The following is a 17,435-nucleotide window of genomic DNA, read 5'->3' on the forward strand; positions in this document are numbered from 1 at the left end:
TACGGGTGACCTCCGGACACCCCGGGCCAACCTTATCCGGGTGGGATCTGTGAAAAGCCCTAACCAGTCGGCTGGCACTGACATCCCGCACCGGAACCCACATCCATTCCTCAGGGCCGTATCCCCTCCAGTGTACCAGGTACTGAAGGGAACCCCGAAGAACTCTAGAGTCAAGAACCCTGGAGATCTCGAACTCTAAATTTCCATCGACCAGAACAGGAGGAGGGAACAATGGCGATGGTTCCACCGGTTTCACATATTTTTTCAATAAAGACCTGTGGAATACATCATGGATCCTCCAAGTCTGCGGAAGATCCAGCCAAAACGCTACTGGATTGATCACCGCAGATATTTTGTACGGACCAATAAATCTTGGACCCAGTTTCCAAGAAGGCACTCTCAGTTTAATATTTTTAGTGGACAACCACACCAGATCACCCACACACAGGTCCGGACCAGTCACACGTCTCTTGTCAGCCATTCGCTTATACCTCTCACCCATCTTCTCCAAATTCACTTGGATCCTCCGCCAGATAGAAGACAAGGCAGAAGAAAATCTCTCCTCCTCTGGCATCCCAGAGGAACTAGTCCCAGAAAAGGTACCAAACTGAGGATGAAAACCGTATACGGCAAAAAATGGCGCCTTACCCGTGGACTCCTGCCTACGGTTATTCAAAGCAAAGTCTGCTAGGGACAAGAATGAGGACCAGTCTTCCTGATTCTCAGCCACAAAGCACCTCAAGTAGGTCTCCAGGTTTTGATTAGTATGCTCTGTCTGTCCATTCGACTGCGGATGAAAAGCCGAAGAGAACGAAAGTTTAATGCCAAGCCGAGAGCAGAACGCCCTCCAAAACCTGGAGACAAACTGCGTGCCCCTATCAGAAACCACATCCGAAGGAATACCATGCAATTTCACGATATTATCAACAAAAATCTGTGCAAGAGTCTTGGCATTAGGCAGACTAGTTAACGATATAAAGTGAGCCATTTTACTAAAATGGTCAACTACCACCAAAATTACTGTTTTCCCGGAGGAACTCGGCAGATCCGTAATAAAGTCCATAGACAAGTGCGTCCAAGGACGAGACGGAATAGACAAAGGAAGGAGTGAACCAGGCGGTCGAGTATGAGCAACCTTTGACCGTGCACAGGTTTCACAAGCTGCCACGTAATCCTCAATGCTCTTACGTAACCCGGGCCACCAGAACCTCCGGGACACAAGGTCACAGGTGGACTTACCACCAGGATGTCCAGCAGGGACAGTATCGTGATGTTCCTTGAATACCTTGTATTGCAGTCCTTCAGGAACAAACAACCTCCCTGGGGGACAAGAACCAGGAGCCCCCTCCTGGGCTCCCAACACCTCCATCTCCAATTCGGGGAACAGAGCGGAGACCACCACCCCATCAGCCAAAATCGGAGCAGGATCCTCTGAATCACATCCCGCAGGAAAACTGCGAGACAACGCATCCGCCTTGACGTTTTTAAAACCCAGAGCGAAAAGTAGGGATCGACCGATTATCGGTTTTACCGATATTATCGGCCGATATTGAGGATTTTGACCGTTATCGGTATCGGCATCTATTTTGCCGATATACCGATAACATATTGGGAACACAGAACGCGCTGCTCTCAGCGCTCTCTGTGTTCCCTCCGCAGCACAGAGGAGAAGGAAGCAGTGTCTCCCTCCCCCTGTGCTGCTGCTGCCGCTGCCGCCAATTAGAGGAGAGAGGACAAGAGGAGAGGCGGGGCTGTGGCCACCGCTCCACCAATGAAGATAAGTCTTTCATTAATTCATTTACAGGAGGCGGGAGCTGGCTGCAGAATCACATAGCCGGCTCCCGACCTCTATGAACGGTAGCTGCGATCCGCGGTAGTTAACCCCTTAGGTGCCGCGGATCGCAGCTACCGCTCAGAGAGGTCGGGAGCCGGCTATGTGATTCTGCAGCCAGCTCCCGCCTCCTGTATATGAATTAATGAAAGACTTATCTTCATTGGTGGCGCAGTGCGCCAACCCACCCCCATCCCAATAGTAAAAACATTGGTGGCGCAGTGCGCCCCCCACCCCCATCCCAATCCCAATAGTAAAAACGTTGGTGGTGCAGTGCGCCCCCCCACCCAAGCCCCCCCCCCCCAGTATTAATCATTGGTGGCAGTGGCCACAGGATCCCCTCTCCCTTGCTCCTCCGATCGGTTACCATGGCAGCCAGGACGCTATTGAAGCCCTGGCTGCCATGTTCAGCTCCATGCTGCTGTGTACACAGAGCACAGAGCAGCAGGGACAGTGTGAGCTCCTATTCACCCTGATAGAGCTCTATCAGGGTGAATAGGACAAGGATTCTAGTCCCTAAGGGGGCTAAAAGTTAGTAAAAAAATATATATATATTAAGTATAAATGAAAAAGATTTACAAAAAAAAATAATAATACACGTTAACAATAAACATATAAATTTTCAGCAGATTTGTGTAGGAAAATTTTTTTTTTCTCAAAAATAAAAATACCCAGAATATCGGTATAAATTATCGGCTATCGGCCTGAAAGTTCACAAATTATCGGTATCGGCCCTAAAAAATCTATATCGGTCAATCCCTAGCGAAAAGTAACCACAAAATTGAACCTGGTAAAAAACAGTGACTATCTGGCCTGTCTAGGGTTCAGACGCTTGGCAGATTGCAGGTAAGCCAAGTTCTTATGATCCGTATATACTGTAACAGGGTGAGATGCCCCCTCCAACCAGTGACGCCATTCCTCAAAGGCCAACTTGATGGCCAGCAACTCTCTATCTCCCACATCCTAATTCTTCTCGGCGACCGAGAGCTTCTTGGAAAAAAAAGCACACGGGACCCACTTGCGACAGCACCGCTCCAACCCCCACTTCTGATGCATCAACCTCCACCACGAATGGCTGAGACACATCGGGCTGCACCAGAATGGGAGCAGACGCAAAACACTCCTTAATAGTCGAAAAGGCCTGCAATGCCTCATCCGACCAGACAGAGACGTCGGCGCCCTTCTTAGTCATATCAGTCAGAGGTCTTACAATGGTAGAATAGTTCAAAATAAATTTTCTATAATAATTAGTAAACCCCAAAAACCGCATCAAAGCTTTCTGAATCTCTGGTCGGTCCCATTCCAGAACCGCCCGGACCTTTTCGGGGTCCATACTAAAACCAGAGTCAGAAAGCAGATATCCCAAAAACGGAAGCTCCTGCACAGAAAACACACATTTCTCCAATTTGGCATATAATTTATTCTCCCGAAGAATCGTCAAAACCTGTCTCACATGATCCTGATGGGTCTTCAGATCAGGAGAGTAAATTAAAATGTCATCCAAGTAAACTACCACGAACCTCCCCACCCAGAGCACCTGAAGGGAGGCGGATCTAGCACGACTCAATGATAGAAAACAGAGGGTGGTTATTAACGGTACATACTCAGATTGGGTCACTGTCACTAGTGGGGTACCTCAGGGGTCAGTATTGGGCCCTATTCTCTTCAATATATTTATTAATGATCTTGTAGAAGGCTTGCATAGTAAAATATCAATTTTCGCAGATGACACTAAACTGTGTAAAGTAATTTACACTGATGAGGACAGTATACTGCTACAGAGGGATCTGGATAGATTGGAGGCTTGGGCAGATAAGTGGCAGATGAGGTTTAACACTGACAAATGTAAGGTTATGCACATGGGAAGGAATAATGCAAGTCACCCGTACATACTAAATGGTAAAACACTGGGTAACACTGACATGGAAAAGGATCTAGGAATTTTAATAAACAGCAAACTAAGCAGTAGAAACCAGTGTCAGGCAGCTGCTGCCAAGGCCAATAAGATAATGGGTTGCATCAAAAGGGGCATAGATGCCCGTGATGAGAACATATTCCTACTACTTTACAAATCGCTAGTCAGACCACACATGGAGTACTGTGTACAGTTCTGGGCTCCAGTGAACAAGGCAGACATAGCAGAGCTGGAGAGGGTCCAGAGGAGGGCAACTAAAGTAATAACTGGAATGGGGCAACTACAGTACCCTGAAAGATTATCAAAATTAGGGTTATTCACGTTAGAAAAAAGACGACTGAGGGGAGATCTAATTACTATGTATAAATATATCAGGGGTCAGTACAGAGATCTATCCCATCATCTATTTATCCCCAGGACTGTGACTGTGACGAGGGGACATCCTCTGCGTTTGGAGGAAAGAAGGTTTGTACACAAACATAGAAAAGGATTCTTTACGGTAAGAGCAGTGAGACTATGGAACTCTCTGCCTGAGGAGGTGGTGATGGTGAGTACAATAAAGGAATTCAAGAGGGGCCTGGATGTATTTCTGGAGCGTAATAATATTACAGGCTATAGCTACTAGAGAGGGGTCGTTGATCCAGGGAGTTATTCTGATTGCCTGATTGGAGTCGGGAAGGAATTTTTTATTCCCCTAAAGTGAGGAAAATTGGCTTCTACCTCACAGTTTTTTTTTTGCCTTCCTCTGGATCAACTTGCAGGATAACAGGCCGAATGTACTATGTTACTATGACTCCAAAACAAAACAAATGACTAGACACGTGCTGCTAATCTGGCAGACCTCCACACATCGTCTGAGCAGGGCATGACACCCGCACAGTAAGTGTCAAAACACTTTAGATATTGCCTCATTCAAGGTAATGGCCATAGGAAAAGTCAAAAGTCCAATGAGGGAAGGAGTTTGGAGAAAGAAGCTTAGATGCCTATATATACTGTATATATATACAGTACAGACCAAAAGTTTGGACACACCTTCTCTCCCCCGGCCACCCCCCCTCCCTCTATTGTAATATCATTGGTGGCCAGTATGCGCCCCCCCCCCCCCCCCCCGGCCCCACCTCTATTGTATTAATATCATTGGTGGCCAGTGTGCGGCCTCCCCCCCCCCCCCCGATCATTGGTGGCAGCGGAGATTCCGATCGGAGTCCCAGTTTAATCGCTCTGGGGCTCCGATCGGTAACCATGGCAACCAGGACGCTACTGCAGGCCTGGTTGCCATGGTTACTTAGCAATATTACAATATTAGAAGCATCATACTTACCTGCTTGCTGCGCGCTGTCTGTGTCCGGCCGGGAGCTCCTCCTACTGGTAAGTGACAGGTCTGTGCGGCGCATTGCTTAATGATCTGTCACTTACCAGTAGGAGGAGCTCCCAGCCGGACACAGACAGCGCAGCAGCCAGCAGGAAGTATGATGCTTCTAATATTGTAATATTGCTAAGTAACCATGGCAACCAGGCCTGCAGTAGCTTCCTGGTTGCCATGGTTACCGATCGGAGCCCCAGAGCAATTAAACTGGGACTCCGATCGGAATCTCCGCTGCCACCAATGATCGGAGGGGGGGGGGGGCGCACACTGGCCACCAATGATATTAATACAATAGAGGGGGGGCCGGGGGGGGCCGCACACTGGCCACCAATGAAATTACAATAGAGTGGGGAGGGGGGCCGACGGAGGCCGCACACTGGCCACCAATGAAATTACAATAGAGGGGGGGAGGGGGGCCGACGGAGGCCGCACACTGGCCACCATTGAAATTACAATAGAGGGGGGGAGGGGGGCCGACGGAGGCCGCACACTGGCCACCATTGAAATTACAATAGAGGGGGGGGGAGGGGGGCCGACGGAGGCCGCACACTGGCCACCAATGATATTACAATAGAGGGGGGGGCCGGGGGGGGGCGCACACTGGCCACCAATGATATTACAATAGAGGGGGGGGGGCCGCACACTGGCCACCAATGATATTCAAACTGGGGAGGGAGGGGGGTCTGCCCCCTGCTGCCTGGCAGCCCCTGATCTCTTACAGGGGGCTATGATACGCACAATTAACCCCTTCAGGTGCGGCACCTGAAGGGTTAATTGCGCTGATCACAGCCCCCTGTAAAAGATCGGGTGCTGCCAGGCAGCAGGCGGCAGTCATGTACACAGTTTGTAGTATATTCTAACTAGAAGCATCCCCATCACTATGGGAACGCCTCTGTGTTAGAATATACTGTCAGATCTGAGTTTCACGATGTAACTCAAATCCGATGGTATATTCTAACATAGAGGCGTTCCCATGGTGATGGGGACGCTTCAAGTTAAAATATACCATCGGATTGGAGAAAACTCTGATCCTATGGTATATTAACTCCTGACTTTACATTGAAAGTCAATGGGGGACGGATCCGTTTGAAATTGCACCATATTGTGTCAACGTCAAACGGATCCGTCCCCATTGACTTGCATTGTAATTCAGGACGGATCCGTTTGGCTCCGCACGGCCAGGCGGACACCAAAACGACTTTTTTTTCATGTCCGTGGATCCTCCAAAAATCAAGGAAGACCCACGGACAAAAATCACAGAAAAAAGGAACCCGTTTTTGCAGACCGCAAAAAAAACGGTCGTGTGCATGAGGCCTAAAACAGATCCGTTATTTTAAGCATCAGTTATGATCAGTTTTTGTCACGTCTGTCAGATATCAGTTATTTTTAATAGAAGAAAAAGTACTTTTTTCAGGACTTTTCCTTCAGTCAAAAATAACTGATCTCTGACGGAAGTGACACCAAACTGATCATAAGAGATCATAACTGATGCTCAAAATAATGGATCTGTTTTGTTGTCTGTTCTTCTGATATTGCAAAAGGCCTCGCTGGTAAGGTTTGTCTTTTTGCTGATGACACAAAGATATGTAACAGGGTTGATGTTCCTGGAGGGAAACGCCAAATGGAAAAGGATTTAGGAAAACTAGAAGAATGGTCAGAACTCTGGCAACTGAAATTTAATGTGGATAAGTGCAAGATAATGCACCTGGGGCGTAAAAACCCAAGGGCAGAATATAGAATATTTGACACAGTCCTGACCTCAGTATCTGAGGAAAGGGATTTAGGAGTAATTATTTCAGAAGACTTAAAGGTGGGAAGACAATGTAATAGAGCAGCACGAAATGCCAGCAGAATGCTTGGATGTATAGGGAGAGGTATAAGCAGTAGAAAGAGTGAAGTGCTTATGCCGCTGTACAGAACACTGGTGAGACCTCACTTGGAGTATTGTGCGCAGTACTGGAGGCCATATCTCCAGAAGGATATAGATACTCTAGAGAGAGTTCAGAGAAGAGCTACTAAACTAGTACATGGATTGCAGGATAAAACTTACCAGGAAAGGTTAAAGGACCTTAATATGTATAGCTTGGAAGAAAGAAGAGACAGAGGGGATATGATAGAAACTTTTAAATACATAAAGGGAATCAACTCGGTAAAGGAAGAGAGCATATTTAAAAGAAGAAAAACTACCACAAGAGGACACAGTTTTAAATTAGAGGGGCAAAGGTTTAAAGTAATATAAGGAAGTATTACTTTACTGAGAGAGTAGTGGATGCATGGAATAGCCTTCCTGCAGAAGTGGTAGCTGCAAATACAGTGAAGGGGTTTAAGCATGCATGGGATAGGCATAAGGCCATCCTTCATATAAGATAGGGCCGGGGGCTATCCATAGTATTCAGTATATTGGGCAGACTAGATGGGCCAAATGGTTCTTATCTGCCGACACATTCTATGTTTCTATGTTTCTATGTTTCTGACAAATCAGTAGAACGCAAGGGTTAACGGTGATGTGAACGCGCCTTTATCCTACTATATCTGGTATTTGCCCAGCCCACCAGATTTAATTCGAATTTCCTGAAGGGGTGTTCCCAGGGGATTTCCTATCTCTGTGATCATTTTAAGCTACGTTCACATTTGCGGGACATCTCTCAGGCAGGCTGCTCTAGCATAGAATGCCGAGAATTAGCTGCATTTTCTTTTTCTGATTGAATCCTGCCATATTTGCTGAGTAGCGTCCGGATCTCCACGGGACCCCATTATAGTCGACGGGGCTGACGGCATTCCGGTAACATCTGGCAATGCCGAATCCAGAGAACTCCGATAGGCTGTTCTCTGCCGTAACAGCCTGCCGGAGACCTGTATCGCCAATGTGAAACTAGCCTAAATAATACTATGTTCAGCGTGTTTCCTATACAGTATGTTATGATTAAGAATCCATTCGGGTTCGAAACGCATACGCGATTTCTGCGAGTTGTGCACACTCTAGGGCAGAGTTATCGGATCCAGTGAAGATCAAGCCCCCCTGTATTTCACCACCTGCTTAATGATTGATATCCATAGTTATTGCTTGTTTTATATTTTATTAGGAAATTTAGTGAATAAAATACATAATCCACGGGGACAAAATCTTCACTTGATCTGACTTATCATCCCACAAAAATGGTGTAAATTTAAAAAAAAAAACAATTTCTGCAACAATTTGTGGACAAATGCCATTTTACTACCACCCTCACCACTTTCTGAAATGGGGGCATGGTGTGAGTGGGCGCAGATTTATCAGAATTCATGCCAGTTCTTCTCATAAATAAGAGCATCCTCCGTCGGTACAGGGGGTATGAAATTTTTGATGGTTTCCAGTTTTAAATTTATGGAAGGGCGCTGGAGAATCACCTCTGTATTCATACTTTGTGATTTTCATCAAGGTACACCGCGTCACATACACAACTTTTAAGTCCTGTCCGCTTTTCAAAAGTAAAAAAGTTATGTGAACATCTCATCGACACAGCAGCAACTAATCCGTGGGCTCAGATGTTAGAACCTCCGGTGAAGATGAACATATGGCCGTCAAAGTCAGAGGAAGCTTCACGCATAGAAAATATGTTATCACGAAATTCTACACTAATTGATTCCTAACCCTTACTTAATAAGTTATACGTGAACCTTCAATCTAAGTAATCCACAATACAACTGGGAATATACAATGTTCTCTGCCCAATGCCTGCTGGAAAAATCTTCTTTAATATTTACACACTTCTCAATAAACTAAATGATATAATCCCAAAATCCCAGCCTTCCGGATGTACCCAACTGCAAGTTCCCTCCTTTCATAAACAATGGAAACTGATTAACTGGCATACTGCCCATTAAGTTCATGAACTGGAAAGAAAACGTAATGCCTACCTCAGCTCAAAAACTGGAAAAAATCAGGTGTGATCACAGTTAACCCCTTGCTATGTTGTACTGTAGAAAGCTTTTATATGGAAAGTCATCCCCTTTGTAGAGCAGCTTAGAGCTGGCCATGCACTGGAGATTTCAGATGGTTGAAAAGTCAGAACTAGGGCTGTGCTTTTTGCCCCCATCCAATCCACATTTTTTGCATTCACTTCAATGGGGCTGCAAAAGTATGTATGTATGAACATGTCCTATTCTTGTCCGCTTTATAGACAAGGATAGGACTGTTCTATAGGTGGCAGGACGTTCCGTTCCGCAAAATGGCTGGTATCTGTGTTTTGCGGATCCGCAAATTGCAGACCGCAGAAACGGCTATGGCAATGTGTATGAGCCCTCAGCCCCTTTTTTTTTTCAACCATTGGTGACTTTCTGGTCACAAGAACGAACACAACAAATGTTGATCGAGGTAAGATTTTTTCAGTCAATGTTGGATATTTGAAAAATCATTTAATGCTGAATTCCAGATCAGCAGCCCGAAGCCCAGACTACACCAGAGATCACGGAAAATTGTCATTTTAACTGATGGCATTATCCTCCAAAACAACAACACACCCACCATGAACGACAAGTCAATCGGAAAATGTTTGCTGTGTGGCCGGCAGGGTTGCGTTTTTTTGGGACAAATTATCTCAAAATCACAGACAATTTTTACAAATGTGTTTACAAATTGGAAAACCATGATGAATGATATAGATTAATACTACACTAAAACTAAAACAAATCTAGCCATGTACCACCAGCCTCAAAAAATCACGGAAACAACAATTTTTTTTTTCACAGACACAGGAAAAAAGTTACATATTTTTACGGACTGTCCAGAAATTTCTAAACGGTTGTCAACCCTGGTGGCCGGTGCACATTATCCTCCTTAAAGAGGGCACTGCCAGTAGAGAATTTTGCCACATTGGCAGTCTCCTCTCCCCAAGTGCACTTGTGCCTAGGCTGTCCACGACCCTGTTGACAGTGCACTGGTTGTCCTTTCTTGAACCCTTTCTGGTAGGTGCTAACCACAGCACACCAAGAATCCCCAACAGGACCTGCCATTTTGGAGATGTTCTTACCCATTAGTCTTTCCATCAAAACCTAGCCCTTGTTGCTCAGATCCTTACACCTGTCCAATTGTTGTCTTCCAACCATCAAAGACTGACTGTACCTGCTCCCTAATGATCCAACCCCTTGATTAGGTATCTCTGTAATGATCTAAGCAATGTTGCTCACTTCACCTGTCAATGGTTGGAGGCTGGGTGTCCACATTTCAGTTTTCTGATGCCATTTTTGAAGCCAAAACCGGGAGTGGATTAAAATAAGAGGTGAGGCAGTATCTGCCCTTATGCTCCCTTTAGGATCCATATCTGGCTTTGGCTTCAAAAACTCTATAAGGCCTCTTTCACACGGGCGTTGCTGAAAAATGCGCGGGTGCGTTGCGGGAACACCCGCGATTTTTCCGCGCGAGTGCAATACATTGTAATGCGTTTTGCACTCGCGTGAGAAAAATCGTGCGTGTTTGGTACCCAAACCCGAACTTCTTCACAGAAGTTCGGGCTTGGGATCGGTGTTCTGTAAATAGTATTATTTTTCCCTTAAACATGGTTATAAGGGAAAATAATAGCATTCTGAATACAGAATGCTAAGTAAAACAGGGCTGGAGGGGGTTAAAAAAAATAAAAAATCATTTAACTCACCTTAATCCACTTGCTCGCGATGCCGGGCATCTCCGTCTGACTCTTTTACTGTCTAGGACCTGTGGAGAGCATTAACTATAGTTTAAGGACCTGGGATGACGTCACTCTGGTCATCACATGGTACGTCACATGATCTTTTACCATGGTGAATCACCATGGTAAAAGATCATGTGACGTACCATGTGATGACCGGAGTGACGTCATCCCAGGTCCTTAAACTATAGTTAATGCTCTCCACAGGTCCTAGACAGTAAAAGAGTCAGACGGAGATGCCGGCTACGCGAGCAAGTGGATAAAGGTGAGTTAAATGACTTTTTATTTTTTTTTAACCCCTCCAGCCCTGTTTTACTATGCATTCTGTATTCAGAATGCTATTATTTTCCCTTATAACCATGTTATAAGGGAAAATAATAAGGTTCGGGTCTCCATCCCGATCGTCTCCTAGCAACCGTGCGTGAAAATCGCACCGCATCCGCACTTGCTTGCGGATGCTTGCGATTTTCACGCAACCCCATTCATTTCTATGGGGCCTGCGTTACGTGAAAAACGCACAAAGAGGAGCATGCTGCGATTTTCACGCAACGCAAAAGTGATGCGTGAAAATCACCGCTCGTGTGCACAGCCCCATAGAAATGAATGGGTCAGTATTCAGTGCGGGTGCAATGCGTTCACCTCCCGCATCGCATCCGCGCGGAATACTCGCTCGTGTGAAAGGGGCCTAAGGGACAGCAGCGACATACATAGCAATAAATATTAATTCGGCCAGGACAGGTAGGTAGGAGCATTTCCTGCTGTCAGAGCCCAATATACCTACGAAACTGAGCTTTATATACTGGGAATATCTGCATTAGCAGATCTATATATATGTATACATACAGTGGATATAAAAAGTCTACACACCCCTGTTAAAATGTCAGGTTTCTGTGGTGTAAAAAAATTAGACAAAGATAAATCATTTCAGAACTTTTTCCACCTTCAATGTGACCTATAAACTGTACCACTCAATTGAAAAACAAACTGAAATCTTTTAGGTAGAGGGAAGAAAAAATATAAAAAAAAATAATGTGGTTGCATAAAAATAAAATAATGTGGTTGCACCCCTTATAACTGGGGATGTAGCTGTGTTCAGAATTAAGCAATCACATTCAAAATCATGTTAAATAGGAGTCAGCATACACCTGCCATCATTTAAAGTGCCTCTGATTAACCCCCAATAAAGTTCAGCTGCTCTAGTTGGCCTTTCCTGAAATATTCTTAGTCGCATCCCACAGCAAAAGCCATGGTCCACAGAGAGCTTCCGAAGCATCAGAGGGATCTCATTGTTAAAGGTATCAGTCAGGAGAAGGGTACAAAAGAATTCCCAAGGCATTAGATATACCATGGAACACAGTGAAGTAGGGATCGACCGATTATCGGTTTGGCCGATATTATCGGCCGATATTGAGGATTTTGAACGTTATCGGTATCTGCATCTATTTTGCCGATATACCGATAACGTATTGGGAACACAGAACGCGCTGCTCTCAGCACTCTCGGTGTTCCCTCCGCAGCACAGGGGAGAAGGAAGCAGTGTCTCCCTCCCCCTGTGCTGCTGCTGCTGCCAATGAGAGGAGAGAACATAAGAGGAGGGGAGGGGCTGTGGCCGCTGCGCCACCAATGAAGATAAGCCTTTTATTCATTCATTCATATACAGGAGGCGGGAGCTGGCTGCAGAATCACATAGCCGGCTCCCGACCTCTATGAGCGGTAGCTGCGGTCCGCGGTGGTTAACCCCTCAGGTGCCACGGATCGCAGCCACCGCTCATCCTCAGTGCGCCCCCCCCCCAAGCCCCCCAGTAGTAATCATTGGTGGCGCAGTGCGCCCCCTACCCCAATCCCAATAGTAAAAACATTGGTGGCGCAGTGCGCCCCCCCCCCCCACCCAGTATTACTCATTGGTGGCAGTGGCCACAGGATCCCCTCTCCCCTGCTCCTCCAATTGGAGCCCCAGCAGTGTAATCCTGGGGCTCCGATCGGTTACCATGGCAGCCAGGATGCTATTGAAGCCCTGGCTGCCATGGTAAACTCCATGCTGCTGTGTGCACAAAGCACAGAGCAGCAGGGACAGTGTGAGATCCTATTCACCCTGATAGAGATCTATCAGGGGGAATAGGACAAGGGTTCTAGTCCCTAAGGGGGCTAAAAGTTAGTAAAAAGAAAAAAAAAAAAATACACATTAACAATAAACAAAAAAAATACACATTAACAATAAACATATTAATTTTCAGCAGATTTGTGTAGGAATTTTTTTTTTCCGCAAAAATGAAAATTCCCAGAATATCGGTATAAATTATCGGCTATCGGCCTGAAAGTTCACAAATTATCGGTATCGGCCCTAAAAAATCAATATCGGTCGATCCCTACAGTGAAGACAGTCATCATCAACTGGAGAAAATATGGCACAACAGTGACATTACCAAGAACTGGACGTCCCTCCAAAATTGATAAAAAGATGAGAAGAAAACTGGTCTGGAGGCTACCAAGAGGCCTACAGCAACAATAAAGGAGCAGCAGGAATATCTGGCAAGTACTGGCTGTGTGGTACATGTGACAACAATCTGCCGTATTCTTCATATGTCTGGGTTATGGGGTAGAGTAGCAAGACGGAAGCCTTTTCTAACGAAGAAAAACATCCAAGCCAGGCTACATTTTGAAAAAACACATCTGAAGTCTCCCAAAAGCATGTGGGAAAAGGTGTTATGGAATGATGAAACCAAGGTTGAACTTTTTGGCCATAATTCTAAAAGATATGTTTGGCGCAAAAACAACACTGCACATCACCATAAGAACACCATACCCACAGTGAAGCATGGTGGTGGCAGCATCATGCCAAGGGGCTGTTTTTCTTCAGCTGGAACTGGGGCCTTAGTTAAGCTAGAGGGAATTATGAACAGTTCCAAATACCAGTCAATATTGGCACAAAACCTTCAGGCTTCTGCTAGAAAGCTGAACATGAAGAGGAACTTCATCTTTCAGCATGACAACGACCCAAAGCATACATCCAAATCAACAAAGGAATGGCTTCACCAGAAGAAGATTAACGTTTTGGAATGGCCCAGCCAGAGCCCAGACCTGAATCCGATTGAAAATCTGTGGGGTGATCTGAAGAGGGCTGTGCACAGGAGATGCCCTCGCAATCTGACAGATTTGGAGTGTTTTTGCAAAGAAGAGTGGGCAAATCTTGCCAAGTCAAAATGTGCCATGCTGATAGACTCATACCCAAAAAGTAAAGTAAAATCAAAAGGTGCTTCAACAAAGTATTAGTTTAAGGGTGTGCACACTTATGCAACCATATTATTTTATTTTTTTAAAAAAATTCTTCCCTCTACCTTAAAGATTTCAGTTTGTTTTTCAATTCAGTTGTACAGTTTATAGGTCACATTAAAGGTGGAAAAAGTTCTGAAATGCTTTATCTTTGTCTCATTTATTTACATCACAGAAACCTGACATTTTATCAGGGGTGTGTAGACTTTTTATATCCCCTGTATGTAGTTTATATATGCTTTTTACTTACATATGTACATACAGTACATGTACGGTTATCTGCAGCACAAATGTTCTAGATACATGACCCCTCTATACCGCACATAACACATAAGAAGCCACCACCGGACCAAGCCATAGACCAGCTGCCACCAAGGCAGGACCATGACTAATATGCTAAAAGGAAACTTGCCTGACAATAATTTGGGTACTTTTTGTTTCATCACAGCTCTCACCCTTCTCCTGTAGTTGATGTGTTATGTCATAATACGGCAAAAAAGGGGGAACCTGAAACCATGGCTCCCATTTCTTAGAAAACGGTGGGGGCAGACAGGGAATTGTAGAGTATACAGTATACACGGTGACACGTGAAGTGCCAGATCCTGCTCCTTGCACAATGGTAGGATGTAGGGAGTTTCCGCAGCCTGAGCTTTCTTGTAAAACATGTGTCTAATCTTCATTCTGCCATTATATAACCTGGAACTGCACAGTTTGCGTTACCCTGACAGGGCGCTACGCCGGACCCCCTAAGGGGGCTGCGAGGGGTTTCATTTCCCACCCTGGCATTCTATCAATGGGCAGCCTTGGTACAGTACAGAATACACACCACTGTATAAGAAGTCATTACAACCATAGGGATCTATTACTTTTGCAATCTCTCCCTATAGATTTCATTTTGTGAAAGGTCCAGTTAGACCACCCTGAGAAGATAGAGAGGGGCTTCCGCCCAGGACACCCTGACAGCATTGGACAGAAGACCAGCCACCTGACTTGCAGTGGTCCATGTAGGACAGATTGGTCTGATATCTGATCTGATGTGTGGTGGCCAGTGCCTGCAGATCTGTGTTGGCTCCTCATCATCTGGATCCTTGAGGCTCTAAGCCCTGCTCTTGGTGAGGACAAGTGTGGGGGGCACACCCAGGCACGGGGGTCTTACCTGTCTGACTGGCAGCGCCCAGCACAGCGCCCCGACCATCAGCAGGGCAGCGGTGACCAGGCTCTCCATCTTCCGTCCTGCTCCCCTTGTCCGCCCCACCATTAGCAGTGACATTGAGGGCGGCCGCCGTCGCCCATGACATGTGGCCGGCCTCCCCCGGAGCAGCCGCCGCTCGTGTGGAGCTGTGTGGAGTGCGCTCAGCTCCGGCCACTTCCTTCTCCCTCCTCATCCTCCCGTCCCCGCCTCACCCCGGCCCCCGCACTCCGGAGGCACAGGCAGGCGGCGTGTTCTGGGACCCCTCTGTATGGCAGACCCCAATAAATAGTCCAATCTGGCATCAGCCAGTCGGGAGCCGGACACCATGAGCGTCACTGCTACTGACAGCTGTGCCCCCTGACCTTGCTTTATGACTATCCCTGGACCCTCCAAATTTGGGATTTGCCACACATCTCCTATAAAGCATTGCCACTGAGTCTGTGAAGAGTCTCACCTTAGGTCTCATGCACACAAGCGTATTTTCTCTCCGTGTCCGTTCCGGTTTTCTTTGCAGACCGTATGCGGAACCATTCACTTCAATGAGTCGGCAAAAAAAAACGTGTGCATTCCGTTTTCTTATGTCCGAATGTCCTATTATTGTCCGCATAATGGACAAGGATAGGACTGTTCTATTATGGCCGAGCTGTTTCGTTCCGCAAAATGCGGAATGCACACTGACGTCATCCGTATTTTTTGTTGATCCGTTTTTTTGCGGACTGCAAAATACAGACGGTCGTGTGCGTGAAACCTTAGGGAACCACTCTGGAAAATTGCTTCCGTATGTCCATTTTAGGCAATAGTCACTCGGAGGATCAAAATCCGATGCGTATTCCGCAGCAGAAAGCTCCACAGTTTCTGCAATGGGACCCGGTCGCAGTTTAGTCCCACTGAACGGAGCCAGATCAGAGGCAGACTCCTGCCACGTTTTCCTGTGCGGTCCGTGTGGAAAATGTGACAAGAATGGACAGGACTGGATAATCACACAAATAATCTGCATCCGCATCAACACAATGGGAGCAGATGCTATTTGGTGCAGAATCCCTGCTGAAATCTGCTGTGTGAACAAAGCCTTATAATCCGGTTATAGATGCTTCGATTATTCAATTCCTATGTCGGATGATAGAAGACGTCCGAATTAGCGCCATCGCCTATAGCAACCGTGATCTTAAATTGCAATGTGCTCTTGTATAGGGAGTCATGAAGTGATTTTCAGGAATCTCAGGTCCTCTGTCAGATTGTTGGATTCTATAAGGTGTCCGCAGTCAGCGTCTATCGCTTTCATTTCTCTCTCAATTCAAATGTTAGGTTGGCTTTACATTCTGGGGAAATTTACTAAAACTGGAGTTTAAGTATTGAGAGGCACACTCCTCTTGATTATTATGGTGCGCTGAGGGAGGTCCATGTGGCAGAAGTTGAAATCGGTTTTCTGGTATGTTACCGATCCTTCCTGCCTATGCCCTGCCCACGTATTTAGAAAAAGTGGGCAGCCTGGCATAAAGGGGGTAAAAGTCACACATTTCTGAGCAAAATGTACCTTTCCCATAAATTTGCTTTTTTTAATGCCAAAAACTATACAAAATCATCAATAAATTCCCCCAATGGTTTTATGGGGCTTATTTGCAATTTTTTCAGTTTTTTGCTGATTTTAATAGCTTTTTTAAGCAGCTATATATGTTGTTTTAAAGTTTTAGAAAGGTCAAGTACACCTGGCTCACCAAGGTGGTGTAGCTTAGTGGAATAAGGGTATGGCCTAAGAAGCAACATTTTGGGGTAGATTTATCAAACTGGAGTAAAGGAAAACTGTCTTAGTTGCCCATAGCAATCAATCAGATTCCATTTTCCAAAGGAGCTCTAAAAAGTGAAAGGTGGAAAATTATTGGTTGCTATGGGCAACTAAGACAGTTTTTCTTTACACCAGTTTTAATAAATCTACCCCTTTGTGCCAAAATTCTGTCGCAGACTACCAATACGTGGTGTAAATTTAAACAAAAGTGTCAAGCCCTTCATTAAATTCGTTTATCGATTGTTGTGAGCCACTGGGATAAATCTTCAGACTGTCTTATACTCTCTACACTCAGGAGTAGTAAGTCTACCCCACGTCTATCCCGCATGTGACTGCTCCTGAATATATAATAGGCAGCGGGGTGTGGAACCACTCTGCCAAACTAACGGTTTGGTTTGCTAAACCCTAAGGTTTC

General features: G+C 45.8%; 1 protein-coding gene across 1 annotated transcript in view; it reads right to left on the minus strand.

The window, feature by feature from the left end:
* The window catches only part of TNFRSF11A (TNF receptor superfamily member 11a), a 77,465-nt gene extending 62,108 nt beyond the window's left edge, over positions 1-15,357 (minus strand). The window contains exon 1 of the mRNA XM_040432175.1: positions 15,202-15,357. Coding sequence (XP_040288109.1) covers positions 15,202-15,315 — 114 coding nt within the window. The 5' untranslated portion in view covers positions 15,316-15,357. The remainder of the gene's footprint in view (positions 1-15,201) is intronic.
* Between the last annotated feature and the right edge of the window lie 2,078 nt (positions 15,358-17,435).

Source organism: Bufo bufo, chromosome 5, assembly GCF_905171765.1.
Source record: "Bufo bufo chromosome 5, aBufBuf1.1, whole genome shotgun sequence".
Lineage (NCBI taxonomy): Eukaryota > Metazoa > Chordata > Amphibia > Anura > Bufonidae > Bufo > Bufo bufo.